The sequence below is a fragment of the Simochromis diagramma genome, unplaced genomic scaffold (genome assembly GCF_900408965.1).
Source record: "Simochromis diagramma unplaced genomic scaffold, fSimDia1.1 OVJJ01000293.1, whole genome shotgun sequence".
NCBI classification, from domain to species: domain Eukaryota; kingdom Metazoa; phylum Chordata; class Actinopteri; order Cichliformes; family Cichlidae; genus Simochromis; species Simochromis diagramma.
In genome coordinates this window covers 4,323,843-4,339,017 of record NW_024386801.1, presented here as the reverse complement: position 1 = coordinate 4,339,017, position 15,175 = coordinate 4,323,843, and the positions used below count along the sequence as shown (strand labels likewise).

Sequence of the window (15,175 nt, the reverse complement as noted above, 5' to 3'; positions counted from 1 at the left end):
TAAAACGGTCTTGAGCAAAGTTCTTCTGACTTTCTAAAGGGCCTTCTAAGTTTTTCTTTGGACATTGGCTGCTTTTAAACACCTTTTCAGTTCAGTCCTTGTACAGACCATTTTCCAAGGAAATGTTTTATGTCTTTTTTAAGTTACTTTCTCAAGGGATAGACCAGTGTTGTGTCTATACATAATAGACAAAATGTCAAAAATACAAGTTGCCAGGCATTAAAGTGTATTTTTGGGCCAACAAGATGAATCCCAAAGAGTTATTATCTCAACACAGTGTGCAGTGCATCCTTCAAAAATCGCAGGAAACCAGACAAGTCGAGAACAAAAGACTTGACAGGCCTGAAAATTATCTACAGCAGATGAACGGTATCTGAAAGTCATGCCCTTAAAAATAGGAACAAAAAATCCAGCAAAAACCTGACAGAGAATCTGAGAGATGCATCTGGTTCTTTAGTTGATCAATCTACTGCTCACTGAAGCATCATAAATGGTGTCAGTGGAAGAGTGGCTGTCAAGAAGCCATTCTTGAGGAAGGGAAACGGTGAGAAAAGACTGAGGTATTTGTCAACTTGCACAAGAACTGGACTGAAAATCAGCAATAACGGGTCTTATGGAGTAATAATCCATGTTTGAAAGTGTCAAAATGTGTCTGCAGCCACCTGTAAAACATGGTGGAGGCTCTGTCATGGTTTGGAGAGATATTTCAGCAAGTGCTGTTGGGGATCTTGTTAAAATTGATGGAATTACGAATGCAGAAAAGTACTGTCTGATTTTGATCCATCATGCAATACCACCTGGAAACCTTGGTGGCAACGGCTCAATTTTTCAGTATGACAATGATCCCAAACACACTGCCAATGCCCAGAGTCCAGACCTCAGCATCACTGAAACATTGTAGGGTCATCTCGAGAGACAACACAACGAAAGGCAGGCAACATTCAAAGACACCCAGAGAACTATTCTTGAAGACTACTACGATTTCCCATTTCCCCTGCAAAATATCAAGAAATGCAGGGTGGCTATAGACTTTTGCACAGTACTGTAAACGGTATCCAGAGACATTTACAACTCGTGTTTGAGGCCTAACCTGGCCAGCCTACAGCCCAACCCTGTCATCTATTAATAAATTAGCATTAGCATCCCAGAGAGGATGAAAAATATGCACAACAGGGGGCTTCAATCTGTTGAGCAGCTAAAATACTGTCTAAAGCAAAAAATGGAAAAGGTTTTTCTTTCAGAATTCTTACAGCAATTAGTCTCCATAGTTTGCAAAGGCTTACAGAGTGTCGTTTAAAGAAAAGGTGATGCAACACAGTGGTAAACATGCCTCTGTCCCAGCTTTTTTTTAAACATGTTGCTAGAATTAAATTCAAAATGAAAAGAATATTTTCTAAACCATGATAGAATTCAACTGACTTTAAGTTTCCCTTTTTTGATTTTTTTTCACTCAAATAGATTTGATTCTTGAATGATGAAATGACCCCATGTCCCCACCTGAGTCATGAGTGTGACGCTGGTGAAAGGAATCCTTTTCAGATAAAGAATGACTGGGTAGGGGTTTGAATGGTCACATTTTTTTCTTTGACCATCAAATGATGTTGTATGCCCAGACTGGCCTATAAATATCCATCATGCTTTGGTGAAAGGTTCATTTATTGCAGGACACACACTTTCAGTAACAGTTTTTTGCACAGCAAACATGACTCGTATTTTGAAACCATCCATACAGTGATTTGATCATTTCATTGTACAAATTAACAGTGAGTTCTTGTATTAACCACATGTAAAAATTGATTATATACAAATACAGGACAAGGTTGGAACCCCTTTTGCCTTCAGAACAACCTTAATTCTTCGTTTCATTTATGACATGAAGAATTAAGGTGCTGGAAACCTTCCTCAGAGGTTCTGGTTCATATTGTCACACAGTTGATTCAGATGTATTGGCTGCACATCTTTGATAGCCCTCTCAACCCAACACATTGTACATACACGCCAAAAATAAAAAAATTCTCAATGCAGGATGGACCTGTGCTTTCATATTAATTATGCCAAATTCTGACCCCAACCATCTGAATATCAGAACAGAAGTTGATGCTCAGCAGACGAGGCAATGCTTTTCTAAACTTTTGATGTTCAATTTTGGTCACCCTATTCAAATTTCTAGCCTTAGTTTCCTGTTCTTAGCTGACAGGATGGCACTGTGTGGTCTTCTGCTGTTGTGGCCCATCTGCTTCAACGTTTGACATGTTTTCCATTCACAGAGATGTTCTTCTGCATACCTGAGTTATAAAAAAGGTTATTTATATTGCCATTATTGACCTCGAGCATTAGGAGATAGTTATGTGGGAAAACCATACCAACAATCATGCCACATTCAGTTAAACTGCTTTTCTTTCCCGTTTTGATGCTTAACTTTTTTAGGTCATATTGACCATGTTGCTCTCAAGCGATTGGCTGATTAAATATTTGTGTGCAATTAATGAGCACTTAAACAGTTATACCCAAGAAAGCGCCTTTTAAATTTGTATAGGCGGGCAAACAGCCATGCAGTAACCATCCTCATTATATGGGTCTGTTATTAGTGTAAAGCACCACAGATAGGGGAGGTCTAATCAATACATCATCAGTCTCTCTGACTGTACCATTATAGTTTTAATGACTGCAGTATTTTCCCTACTGATGGCTTTCTAGGCGAACAAAACAGTTATCAGAGATCTCTAAAAGTTCACCGCTGCCATAGTGAGCGAAATGAGCCAGAGGCTCCAGTCAAGTGTCACGTAGGAGGTGGTGACATTTTGAAAACAGAACGCGACTAATGAAAATAATAAAAAGATCACCGATTAATGTTAGTTTAATAAAAGGCTGATTTTTATCTTGTTTGTGAATTCTTTCCTGTCCAAGTGCTTCTTAAATATAATCTTTTTTTAAACTATGCATTACATATTTCTACTGTGGTAATTAATGAGCTACCTGTGGGTGAAGTCCAGATTTGTAGCCACACTGTCTGGTTCGCTGCTGCAGCTAAGCAAGATTAACATTATTGATTAAACATGTTGATTTTAAGATTACAGAAAATGTAAGAACCATCCAAAAACACATGTTTGTATTGTTATAAAAAGGAAAGAAAAGCTCACATGTATATTATCTGAAGTTGGCTACGTCTTATCATGTTTGCTTTATCAATTACATAACATTTAATTATTTGTCGGAAACACTGCTGATTAGTTTTCTGTTTCAAATGCACTCTGGGAAATTAGTATACAAAGTGATAACCCCATCCACCCACGCTCTGCAAAAAACAAAAACCCTTATTAAAAGCAGTTATCGCTCGCTCACTATTTTTAGGAAGTTTTCAAAAACTTGCATAAAATTTGTGAGAGGTTTTGAGGATAAAGCAACGTGATGCTTTACTTTCTTTAGGATTTGGTTTCACTGGTTTTAGCTGTGATTTCATCCATAGCTGTGTGAGAGAGAGAGAGGGGGAGATGGAAATGAAGTGAGACAATGCTTGCTATAGATCGTGCACCTGTGTGTGTGTGTGTGTGTGTGTGTGTGTGTGTGTGTGTGTGTGTGGCTCATGTTCTTCAGGCTCACAGCATGCATCTACTCCTGCGGTCCTGTATGTGGTGACAGGCTGACATCAGAGTAAAAGCCCCCTGAAGTTGTGTTGAACAGATGTCTCTCTCTGCTCTCAGTTTCCCTGATGCTGGTACCTGGCATGCTAACTTCTCTCTCTCTCTCTTCATATGTCTGTCCTTCTGTCTCTTCCGATAAACTTCTGGTAAAGTTTGCTGCTCAAACTGGACATACTTTTCAAACTTTCTCCTTTTTTTTTTTTTTTTTTTAAAAATGATCTCTTTTTGATATTCAGGCAGAGGTTTCTTACAGCTCTGTTAAACATCTCACTCCCTTTGTTCAATAAAAAGGCCAGGTGAAATGGAGTCTTGGTGAAGTGCCCCTGGTGTTCCACTTTGTGTACTTTAATTTGTGTGAGTGTGTGTGTTTCTGGCCTGAGTGTGTCTATACTTTTTGTACAAGGCAGCGTTCCAAGTTCTGTGACGTGAGCGCAGACTCTGAGCAAGCAGGCAATCTGGGAGTTGGATTGTCTCCAGAATCGCTTTCATTTTCATTCACAGGAGAACATGTGTGCTCTTGTGCACACACACAAACACACACGCACACAAACAAACACACAGTGATAATTACAGAGAAGCCGGCGAGTGTTCAAGCAGGGTCAGTGCCCAGCTTTCTTTGTCTTAGTAATATTTTATCTTTTTGTCTATTGTCTTTTGGAGTTGGATATTTTTTTGCTTTGTTTTTTCCTGTTTGCTCATATACACAGACACGCATGCACAGAAACCACCGGAACACATGATGCAGCAGAGCAGAGCTATCCCTCTTTACAATGTGTCTCTTAGGAAAATGAGAGATGAGACAATATCTACTGATCAAAAAAAGGAGAGTAAGGTGAGGAAGAGGGGACTGATAGACGGGGTAGAGGGAATATGCGAAGCAGTGACAATGAGACACTCAATCTACAGGGGTCAAAGACCAACACAGAGACAAAGAGTTTCTGCTCGATGGTTGTTAGAAATTCCCTTGTTGCTCTGTTGAGATACAAAGGTTGCTCGGGCAATGAGTTTGCGGCTGCTGATGCATTGATTTAGTGAGAAGAGTTGCTTAATTTATCCCGCTTCTTGACAGAGATGTCAACAGCTTCACCAATGGCTGCTGGCTACCAGCACTTCCTCCCACCATGAAATCTCCCATAACTCATTATGTATTCTGTTCTTCTACACGGTGCACCATCTCCAACTCTTTCCTGTCTTCATCTTCAGTATGTCCCCCTTGGATGTGGAAAAAGCCAGTACATTAGATGTTAGGAGTACATGATTTAGACCAAAATGATAATCACAATTAATTTGATCAGTATTGAGATCACAATTATTTCCCATGGCTATTCATTGATTTAAATAAGGAAAAATATTTTTATTACACTTTTATGCAAACAGAATACTGCTCTTAGATCTTTATAAATATTTGCATTGAGATCAAATATAAGTAAAATCATTGTGTGAAAACATAACAGAAAATTAAATTGACAGTTAACTGCTTTCACCTTTACATTGTGCTACATTGCAATGTTATAATTAACAGTACCTCACCTAAATGCACCTTCTAAAGCAAAATATGAATACTTTCACTCCATTGTATGCATAATACAATACCTACACGATGGATGTGACTGAAGTTGGCAGGCAGCTGTGAGATCCTGCTCTACTTCCCCTGTAATGTTTTGTGTACGACACAGATATTGCCATCTTGGAAAAGATGTAAGAGGATAATGTAACTTTTTCCCCATTAAGTTGACCGTTTCCTGAAGGCTTCTTTACTCACTGACTTTACTGGACAAATAGAATGGGTTTGGTGAGATATTTAAGTGTCTCTGTGAGCTGGATGGATACTCTGATGCTTTTAAAGATGTCTGAGCTGATGCTGGACGATTCTTATCAACAACTGTTGCTCTGATTTTCTTGGCATTCATTGTACTGTTGTGGTGTGTTTTGAGGTGGTTGAATAAGTTAGTTCTGTTGCTTTGTGGTGTAGAAAACTCCACAACACTGTTTGCAAATGATTTCTTCTTGATTGACATCACCGGCCCAAATATTTCAATATTATTGGATATCTGACTTTTAATGTAGCATGATCTACCTACACTAGTCCAGGGAACCTCAAGCCAGACGGGTTAGAGAACAGCTGTGATTGGCACATTCAGGCAGGTGATGAGATGGTCATTTAGTGACCCCTTGATTTGCATTCTGTTGGTGGGGCACGCATTTTCATCATTGCATAATCATGTTCATTTATTTTTGGAGAGCCCAAATTGTGATCAAGATTAATATTCGATTAATTGTGCAGCCATATTAGGTGTTATGTAAGAAAGGATTGCTGTGAAAGCATACGGCTTAATGAGGTTTTAGTGAAAGCAATGATATACAACTGTGGGTCATGGAACAGCAGCTGAAATGAAAAAGGAGAAGTAAAGTGAGAGGAAAATGAAAGTATAATTGGGTGAGAAATGGCAAAAGGAGAAGCTGTAAAACGGCAAAAAAAAGTTCCTTTAAGATACAGTAATATGCAAATGACCCCGTGTGACTGTGTGTGATTGTGTTCTGGATGGATGGATTATTCATAGATGCAAAAATAGAGAAAACAGGGAAATGTTCCAGATCAGATGAGTCATGTTTACTCATCCCAGTGCTTGCGCTGGTGGTAAAAATACGTGTTTGTAAACGTGTAGTTATGTGAGACATTTTGTTACCTATTGTATGTCGCAACTCATATTAACTTGAGATATGATGTCATAACTGTTTTACCTGCGTATTACTGTAGAGCAGGTATATTTAAAATGTCAAATTAAAGTACAGGTGCAACCATTTTCAACCTTTAAAGCATGTAAAGAATTAAGATGATTGAAAATCACATGATTCATAGTGAATAAATGAAATGATTCAAATGATTAAAAGCTTAATTAAAGCCTTTTTTTTTTTTTTTTTTTTTTTTTTTTTAAATATGAGCAAAAATGTAACAGAGCTGAGAAGCCGCTCGTACTCTATATGTGTGTCTGTGTGTGATAGCCTGTGTCACTCTACTTATATAGTTTTTACTCCCAGCATGGATATTTTCAGGATTCTGTATATTGTTGTCATTACAGTAATATAGTTGCTTTTTGCATGTGTTTGTGAGACAGTTCTTACACAAAGGCAGGCACACACACACACACGCACACACACACATGCACACACACACACACACACACACACACACACACACACACACACACACACACACACACACACACACACACACACACACACACGCGCGCACACACACACATACACATAAATCTCGTCCTGCCCTTGTTTCCATGCCTTGAGGTGTTTCTGATTGGGTCTTGCACTAATGGTGGCTTTGACACTTTGACCTTTTCTCTTGGGCAGCACTAGTTGAAAAAAGAAGGCACTACAAAGATGTCAGAAGCATTAAGAAAAAGCTGAGAGGATTCCTCTTCCCAGTATTATTTATTTATTTATTTTTTTTGCACCTGCTGACTTTTTATCAGGAAAAGTGTGTCTGTGTGTATCAAAGTCACACACCAGGGGGTAGCCCGCTACCTCAAGTGCACACACTGAAGCTCTATAGATCGTCCTGTCCACACACTGGTATGTAATGTGTAATAACAACATGTTGACCATAATAGTGGGGTGTATACTCACCTTGAACAGGCTATCCTGCTGTTACTTTCTTATTCCGTTGCTTGTTTATGAAAAGACTGCATGTCAGAAAAGTTAAAGTCATACTTTTTCTTTTTTTTTTTAAATTTCACAAACAAGGTAAACATTTGTCTGCTAGCCATCTTTGTATGACCAGTTTCACTTCAGTTGTGTGAAACAGAGTTTGCAGTTTGTGTGGGTGCCGTCACCCCCCTGCGAGCCCCAAAGTGAGAACGCAGTACCCTCATTGCCAATTAAACTCCAATCACCAAGCGAAGATGTACTGAGACATCAAATTACATCCAATATCCTCTTCCATACTCAAGCCTGTCTTTGCCAGCCACAAATTAGCTTACAAATTAAGACTCTGAAGATGGGAGAATTCGAGTTGCCAGATAACAACTGAATAACATCCTGCCGTTTTCTTGATGCGTCGTTCCAACTTGGATCCAACGTCCTCCTTTCTCTTTGTGTGTGGAGACAATCTAGTTGTGTTTTTCCTGTTTGAGCTTCGACCATCCATTTCAGTTTTAATTGAGAAGAAAGGTAGTTAATATGACGGGCTGACGAGAACTCATTCTCGGTGAAGTCTATTCCGGTTTGACCCATGTTTAATAATGAAGATGTTGCAGGGAAAACCCAAACACTTTTAATTAATGAAATAACTCAAGCTGAATTGTGGTGGCGGAAGGTTTGATTTATTGCTTCTTCTTTTTTTTTTTCTCTTTCGAGCCCACACAATTGGCCTGGCTGCATGGCTTGTTTGCCAGCAATGTTTTTTCCCATGTTTCTTTGCATTCAGTGTGCATGTGAGTGGAAAAATACAGAAAACCACACTTGTGCTGCCAGGATGTTTTCTATGGTTACAGTGAGGTTTCGTAATATTATCCAGTCAGATATTTAATAATTCATGCTTTCATATTGGGGTTATCTAACAAACGACAGTCACACAGTGTGCAGCTCTTTGAGTAGTGTCTAGAGGCTGTGAAGCCTATCAGAAAGTCATAATCAAGGCATCAACTGACACTCTCCAGGGGTTAAAGGATGAGCTAACACAAATGTTCCAAACATGGCACATGTGTAAACTGGTGAGATTTTTTTTTTTATTTTTGATTGGGCACCTCATTATTGTATGCAGTTATGTATTTACTAGCCTGATGTCAGACACTCGTTAGACCTAGTCTCCATCTTCAATCTGCCATTGCTTTGATTGGTTGGCTGCCATCCATCCATTGCTTTCATTCTAACTAGGTTCTGAGGTTCTGGGGTGATGACATCATTCACTGATGTCATCACTGGTGCATACCCAGGCCTACATCTTGACTTTGCTCTTGACTTTTAAGACAGGGTTTTAAGAATAGAGTGAATTGAAAACACTTCATTAAGTTCCCCAGCACTGACGGCCAGCTTGACAACAGCTTGACATCAGGGAGAGTCCCCCCATAACACTGATTGGCTAGTAGTTGATCCTCCTGTAGTTTCCCTTGTTTCGACTGGTTTTTCATTCGAGAAAGTGCTGTTTCATGATGAATCAGTCGACGCATGGGGTGGACGTAACCAAAGGTCTGGATCCAAACACTGTAACACTGTAGACGAGTGTGTGTGTGTGGGTGTACATGTGTATGTACATGTGCATGTGCACATGTTTGTCCTGTCTGCTGCAGTTGCTGCATTTAGGTCTGGTGTGGCTAATTAAAAGAATCCTGCTTGCATTATTCATGAGGCTGTAATTATACATTCCTTTTGCTGATCCCCAGTCAGACATTAAAAATAGATCTGAGTCTCTCTGCACCGCCCTCCTAGGCCCCACTTTCTCTGTGTTTTGACTGTCTCTCCACGCATCTCTCGATTTAGCTATCCTTATCAGTATTTCTCAGTCTCCCTGTCACTGTCCTCATTGTCACAGCCTTTTTTTGTATTTGTTCTTTCTATTTATCCTCTCATCTCCTCTGCAGTGTCTTCATTCATGCTTGCGCTGATGTCCCCGTTCAGGATTCAGGCAGAACATTCCTCTGACAGTGTCACTCTCGCTTGGCTCTGTAGCCTGACCTCCAGTCACATCAGTCCAGAATTCTGACTCAAATATTTTGAATCCGCAATGACATGTCCACAGCGAGATTCAAAAGAGAAAAGATATCACTGCCTGCACTGTTAGACATTTTATTGTATTTTTACATTAACTTACTGGCAACACTATTGCCAGTAAGTTACTGTAATTACTGATCTACAGTATCTTTACTGTTGTGATGTTTTACAGTTCAACCACTTTACTGTAAACATATATTACAGTATAACACCTTTACTGTAAACGTGGTTTACAGTTAGAAAGACTTACCGTGATTAAGTTTTATAGTATCACTGTACTGCAAATGTGGTTTATGGTATAACACTGTAATTGTGTACAGTATAATTTGTTTAGACTGTAATTGTGTTTTACAGCATATAAAATAATATTAACATTCATATTCAATATAAGAACATTTACAAAAAACAATATAATTCAATAAAGTAGTCTCAGAATAGTGAATTAAACCAACATTTATTGTTGATATTTTTTTTAACAAGAAAAACATTTTTCAACTGAATAAAAACAATGTCAATAACCAAAATAAATAGAAGCGTACATGAAAACTACACAGTCCTTCACCTTTCTGTGTCTGATTTTTTTAAGGAAAACAGTTTTTCATTCCACTAAAAGCAGGACAAACCCACCACCATGAACATTAAATAAACTATTACAATTGTAAAACAAAAATCATTTACAAAATGTAATAATTATCAGTGGGTCCCAGGAAATAGAATGTGACATGGGATTTAGATTTCCGTTACCAGGATGGTCGGGTTCAGCGTAGTCTTCATCACCACCTGTCAAAGACACATCATCAATATTCATGTTTGCTCAGGTTATTCACTTGTTCACATCTGTCTGAGATCATTCATACTGTTGTATGGATGTGTGTACAGTATGTATATAATTATCAGCTATGTAAAAGATATTATCATCTCTGTATTCTTACCTAGTTGGAAGTCCTCCATTCAAACTCAGAGAGCCGCTGGAGGAAGGTGGTGATCCAAGGGCTGATGCTTGTAACCTTCCTCTTTACGACACGACCTGTCTTGCGGCTTGTACCAAGTTTTGCAGGGCATTTTGTTCCCATGTCTGGATTGATCCTCACAAAGAACCTTTTAACGGAAAAAAGGCTGCTTTAATTTCAAAATTAAAACATACATTACAGCAATCACCTATATGTTTCTGCAACTGTAGTCAAGCTAGAGCTGGGCGATATAAGATTTTTTCATATCACGATATGTTTTTTTCATTTCAGGCGATAACGATATCTATCACGATATAAGCCAAATAACTATATTTGTAAGATTTAAATGTGCCGTTGCTCACAAGTAAAATGTGAAATAATCAGCAGCTTGTTTTGATTTAAATATTTATTTCCCATAATAAGTTCAACAGGGTAGATGTACTTAAGGAACATGAGACTTTTTCAGATAAATAAAGGCAAATATTGCAAACTACACAAAAGGCAGCCGCTAAAGCGTTTAAGTTTCAAAATAGAACAAACAAAACAGACTAAACTGTCAATTCCACTTAGAAACAAAATATTAATTCTAAAAATAAATCTTAGTTTGTTTTACAGAAGAACAGACAAAACTAACTTTTGTCAATATCAAATAAACTGAGAACTAAAAGGAAATTCTCAATCTCTCCTTGTTGTATAGCTTAGCTTTTCAAACAGTTTTAACAGTTACTTTAGTCTGACAAAAGCCGAATGACGAATTAGCGCTTCCAGTCAGAGACTGAGGCTACGTCCACACGTACACGGGTATTTTTGAAAACGGAGATTTTCCGTTTTCGTTTTAAAAAATAATCCCGTCCACACATAAAGGCAGAAATGAAGGAAAACGCTGCTAGGAACATGCCAAAGCAGCAGGTGGCGCTAGATTCCTAACCGTGTAGAAATGTTGGCCAATCAGAAGTCTAGAAGCCTCGGTGGGAAAAAGTAAACAAAGCTGGGGCATAGAAGCAGAACCGAGTCGTATGTGTGGACGGACAGTAACTGTGTATATGTAAGCATTTAAACACTGCAGAGAGTACAATTAACAGTAACAGTATTGTAGAAATTCATTTCACCGAAACAATAACGTGGCGCACAGTGTGACGCATGCACCAGTTTATTGTATTTCCAGACTTGCTTTCGGCACAATTTACAGTGCACGCTACTCTGTTTTTTGTCAGACTTGAAATAGCCGAAATACCTTCACACTACGGAACTTCTATGGCTCTTCCGTTCGACAATCTCTCCGGCATTGGAACCATCATCTGTTTTCTCTTCGGTGACCTTCGGTCACGCTCGGTTGATTTTTCTAGTCGGCACACTCATTTCCTCCATTACCCGGGCGGTACGGTGGCTGGCTGCTTCCCAAACAAATACACATGTGCGGCTTGGCACTTGTGCTGTACGTAACAAGTCACGCGACGTGACGTTGCGGCTGTGATTGGTTCGGCTCTGCGCTACTTAATTTGGATTGGCTGACCTTTTTTTTTTTTTTTTTTTTTTTTTAAGAGGACAAGAGCGGCGAGGTCTATCGCGATAGTTTAATTTCTCTATCGAGTAAAAGTTATATCGCGATACATATTGTTATCGTTCTATCGCCCAGCTCTAAGTCAAGCTATCACATATATTTCATTCTTAAATGGTGTAAGCTTTAATGGTGTAAAGTATTTACCTCTGTATCATCTCCAGTGTGATGGACGCTGACTCCTGATACTCAAGGTTGAAAACGTAGTATGACGCAAAGAAGACAGCAAGGGTGCTGGCAAAGTCATGCATCTGCTCAGGCTCATAAAATGCCTTGCCCTCCAAACTGATCATCCAGCGGCTTGCAGACATGAAATTATTCCCTAAAAACAGACAAGAGTCCAATAAGACAATGTGCTCACCCTTACAAATAAGGTTTCCACAAGAATGCTGGATAGCAGGCCTCACACTGTACAAAAATAGAATCCACACGGTTTGCTGCTATTTCTCTTATTATTTATTATGTAATGAAAATTATGATCAATTACAGGGAAAAACTGCCTAATGTTTTGGCATTTTGGCCTGTGCTGAAATGTTAGGCTGTTTTTTCCTGTTGGTCATTGTGTATAATAAATAATAAGAGAAACAGCAGCAAACTGTGTGTATTCTATTTTTATACAATATAAAACAGACAAACCCCTGTTAAGTAAGTTGTTGTGGGTACAAATACCACAATAATTACATAGATTCTTTACAAAAATATTACAAGAGGATTGAAACTATTTACTTACCAAGCGCTATTACCCTTGGTGTGATGGGTAAGGTCATCTCTCTCTCAACAGACATCTTGGTGGAAAAAGCCTTTAAAACACAAAAGGAACTGATTTGAATGATACCCAAAATCATTGAAATATTTTTCCTTTGTTTATGTTGACAGTATTGAGAGTTCATGTGTAAAATTTTAAATATAATTACGTCAGCCAAGATGAAGATTGAGTTCTCTTTTTCTTGGAAGTACTTCATCAGAAGAAGGATGGCTGCTGTGGCGATCTGGTTGTGGTTCAGCTTTGCACTGTGCACTCAAGTAGCAGATGTTCAATCTCCTTGTTCCACTGAAGTCTCTGGCTTGCAATGCACCACACTGGGCGGGAAAAGACAGAGAGACAATTGTTAATTTAATGTTGCATTTATTTAACCCTTGAAAAATATATTTACATAAGTAAATGGAAGGAAAAAAAAACACACAACCCATCTTTTCCAGAATAATTCAACTAATTGCTCTTTTGACCAACCTAACACAGACGTTACATGGTTTTCCTATGAAAAAGACCCTGGAAGACGTTGTATTAAAGGAAAAAAAAACATGCTCCCCTTCCCACTTAAAAAAATAATAAATATTAAACTTAGGTTGGAGTTCCTCGTACCACCAACCTAATGTTATATTAACTTTTTAATGTTGTGTACTGCAGCTCACACAAAATTAAATAAAGCAGGCTAACCTACATGAGCAAGCTCAAAACTGGATAAGATTGTTTTAGCAGTCTCTAAATTTCCAAAAAAAAAGTTGTCTTTCTTTATTCTCATTAAATGTGCATTTTTACCTGCTGCTTTAGCTGAAGCTAAATGTCCCACTGTTAGCGTGGCCAGCTTCTCAATAGTCATAGAACAGAAGCGCAGGAGGACAATGCACCACACTCGGCGGGAAAAAGACAAAGACTGTCGTTGCGCCTGTTCTTCGCCCATCCCCGTGGAAAATATATATCTAAATATATATTTAAATAAGAAAAGAAAAAACACACACACAACCTATTTTTTCCAGAATAATTCAGCTAATGTGCTATTTCGACCAAGCTAACACCGATTTTAAGCCCCCCCTCCCCCATACACAAAAAATATATATGCTCTTAAGAATTAATAAACGAGTATGTTAGGTAGGAGAGTCCTTTGTATTACCTTATGACGTCCCGTTTGCAGTTTCCACACAGAAGTCCAACAATAACGAGGTGCAAAATCTTTTGTCCTCTCGAGCATATCGTAATGAAGAGTTAACAAAGTTGGCCTGTCTTTCCTCTCCTGTCAATCACTGGATCACAGGTCATGTCAGTCAGGATATGGAGTGGTGGTTGGGAGTGGTGGTTGGTAGAGGTAGGTGGGTGGGCGGGGCCAGCATGCATTCAGTGTGTGTTTCACTAAGTTGGGTTGACTAGTTCCCAGAAGAGTTCTGTACATGTTGCACGTTCAGTAAATGAGCAATTCAGTTACTGCTCGACTGAGAAGCCTCCGCCAAATTATTACAATATTCTCCACTGACTGAAGTTCGCCTTTCTGCGTCTTTTTTAAATAACTTTATTCACTACTTGTCACGAGTACAAAATTACACAAAAACAGACAGCAGCAACAACCTAAGTGAAATCCAACAACAGAATAGTGGCAAGTAAAAAAATTAACAAAAGGAAGTGTGAATGTTGTTCAGGGTTAATCAGAGATAAGTGATGGAGATGCAGCAATGTGAATTCTGCTTTTTTTATTTGTAGTTAACCTTATAGTCTTTACATATGAATGGAAGTCAATTAAGAAAACACAGAATTTTGGGAGAGATTTGGAGAACCTTGCTTTATAAAATTTCCCTACAAGGAGGCCTTTCTGCATTCTTTTCCCTCTCCCCAGGAGCAGCTGTCACTTGAATTGATCTCTATGGCAATGCAGTGGCAAGCACACATTTGCAGCAGCTGTGCATGTGCATACAACTGCATGCAGCAGATTAGATGATCAGAATTCTTGAACCTTACACACAGGCAAGTCCCCTAAAAAGTCAAAACCATAATAATTTCACTGGTATCATACTGACAAATGGCATAGGTTGGAGGAAAATCTGGAAATGGTTGGCAGTGAAAGAGTTAAAATGTAATGCACTATTGCAACCAACCACTGAAAGAGTAAAAATACACAAACAGTATGATGAACCATTCAAATCACATAATACAGTAGCACTACTGCTAATGTGTTAACGGTAGGTATAACTACTACCGCAATTTTAAAAAATACAGTAAGTAAATGTAAATAACTTTAATATACCCATAATGCAAAGCAAATTACAGTAATTAACTGTAGAAATGTTTTCAGGTAAGTTACTGGGCATTTTGTGGTATTTTACTGTGAAAAATACAGCAAAGGTTAACAGTGTGTGATCAGCTTAATGGGGAGACAGCCTCCTGAACAATGGACAAAATCACTGCCAAAAAGTTTGGCCTGACTTTTTATTGTATCCATTTGATCTAACAAAAACAGCTGTAGCAGAATTCAGTGTTTCATATGGAAGTGTAACATGAACCCTTTACAAATACCATAGCAAAGGGCTGAGCA

The 15,175-nt window shown here is 38.6% G+C and overlaps 2 protein-coding genes across 9 annotated transcripts in view; one reads left to right on the top strand and one right to left on the bottom strand.

The window, feature by feature from the left end:
- brsk2a (BR serine/threonine kinase 2a) overlaps positions 1–15,175 on the top strand; it is a 177,168-nt gene that overhangs the window by 77,221 nt on the left and 84,772 nt on the right. The window lies entirely within an intron of this gene.
- Positions 9,804–14,870, bottom strand: LOC120729557. 3 transcript variants are annotated; one of them, XM_040025249.1, is made up of 6 exons: positions 13,766–14,870; positions 12,831–12,953; positions 12,604–12,673; positions 12,021–12,195; positions 10,298–10,463; positions 9,804–10,145 (listed from the first exon to the last, which is right to left on the bottom strand). In XM_040025249.1, exons 1-5 carry the CDS (start codon positions 13,841–13,843, stop codon positions 10,298–10,300), a joined length of 612 nt encoding a protein of 203 aa, XP_039881183.1. In that variant the 5' UTR covers positions 13,844–14,870; the 3' UTR covers positions 9,804–10,145. The 3 variants fall into 3 exon arrangements, 2 of the variants coding, with proteins under 2 accessions (XP_039881183.1, XP_039881184.1); XM_040025250.1 differs by having other exon boundaries at positions 12,788–12,953; positions 13,766–14,864; XR_005694950.1 differs by lacking the exon at positions 13,766–14,870 and adding an exon at positions 13,414–13,560 and having other exon boundaries at positions 12,604–12,953.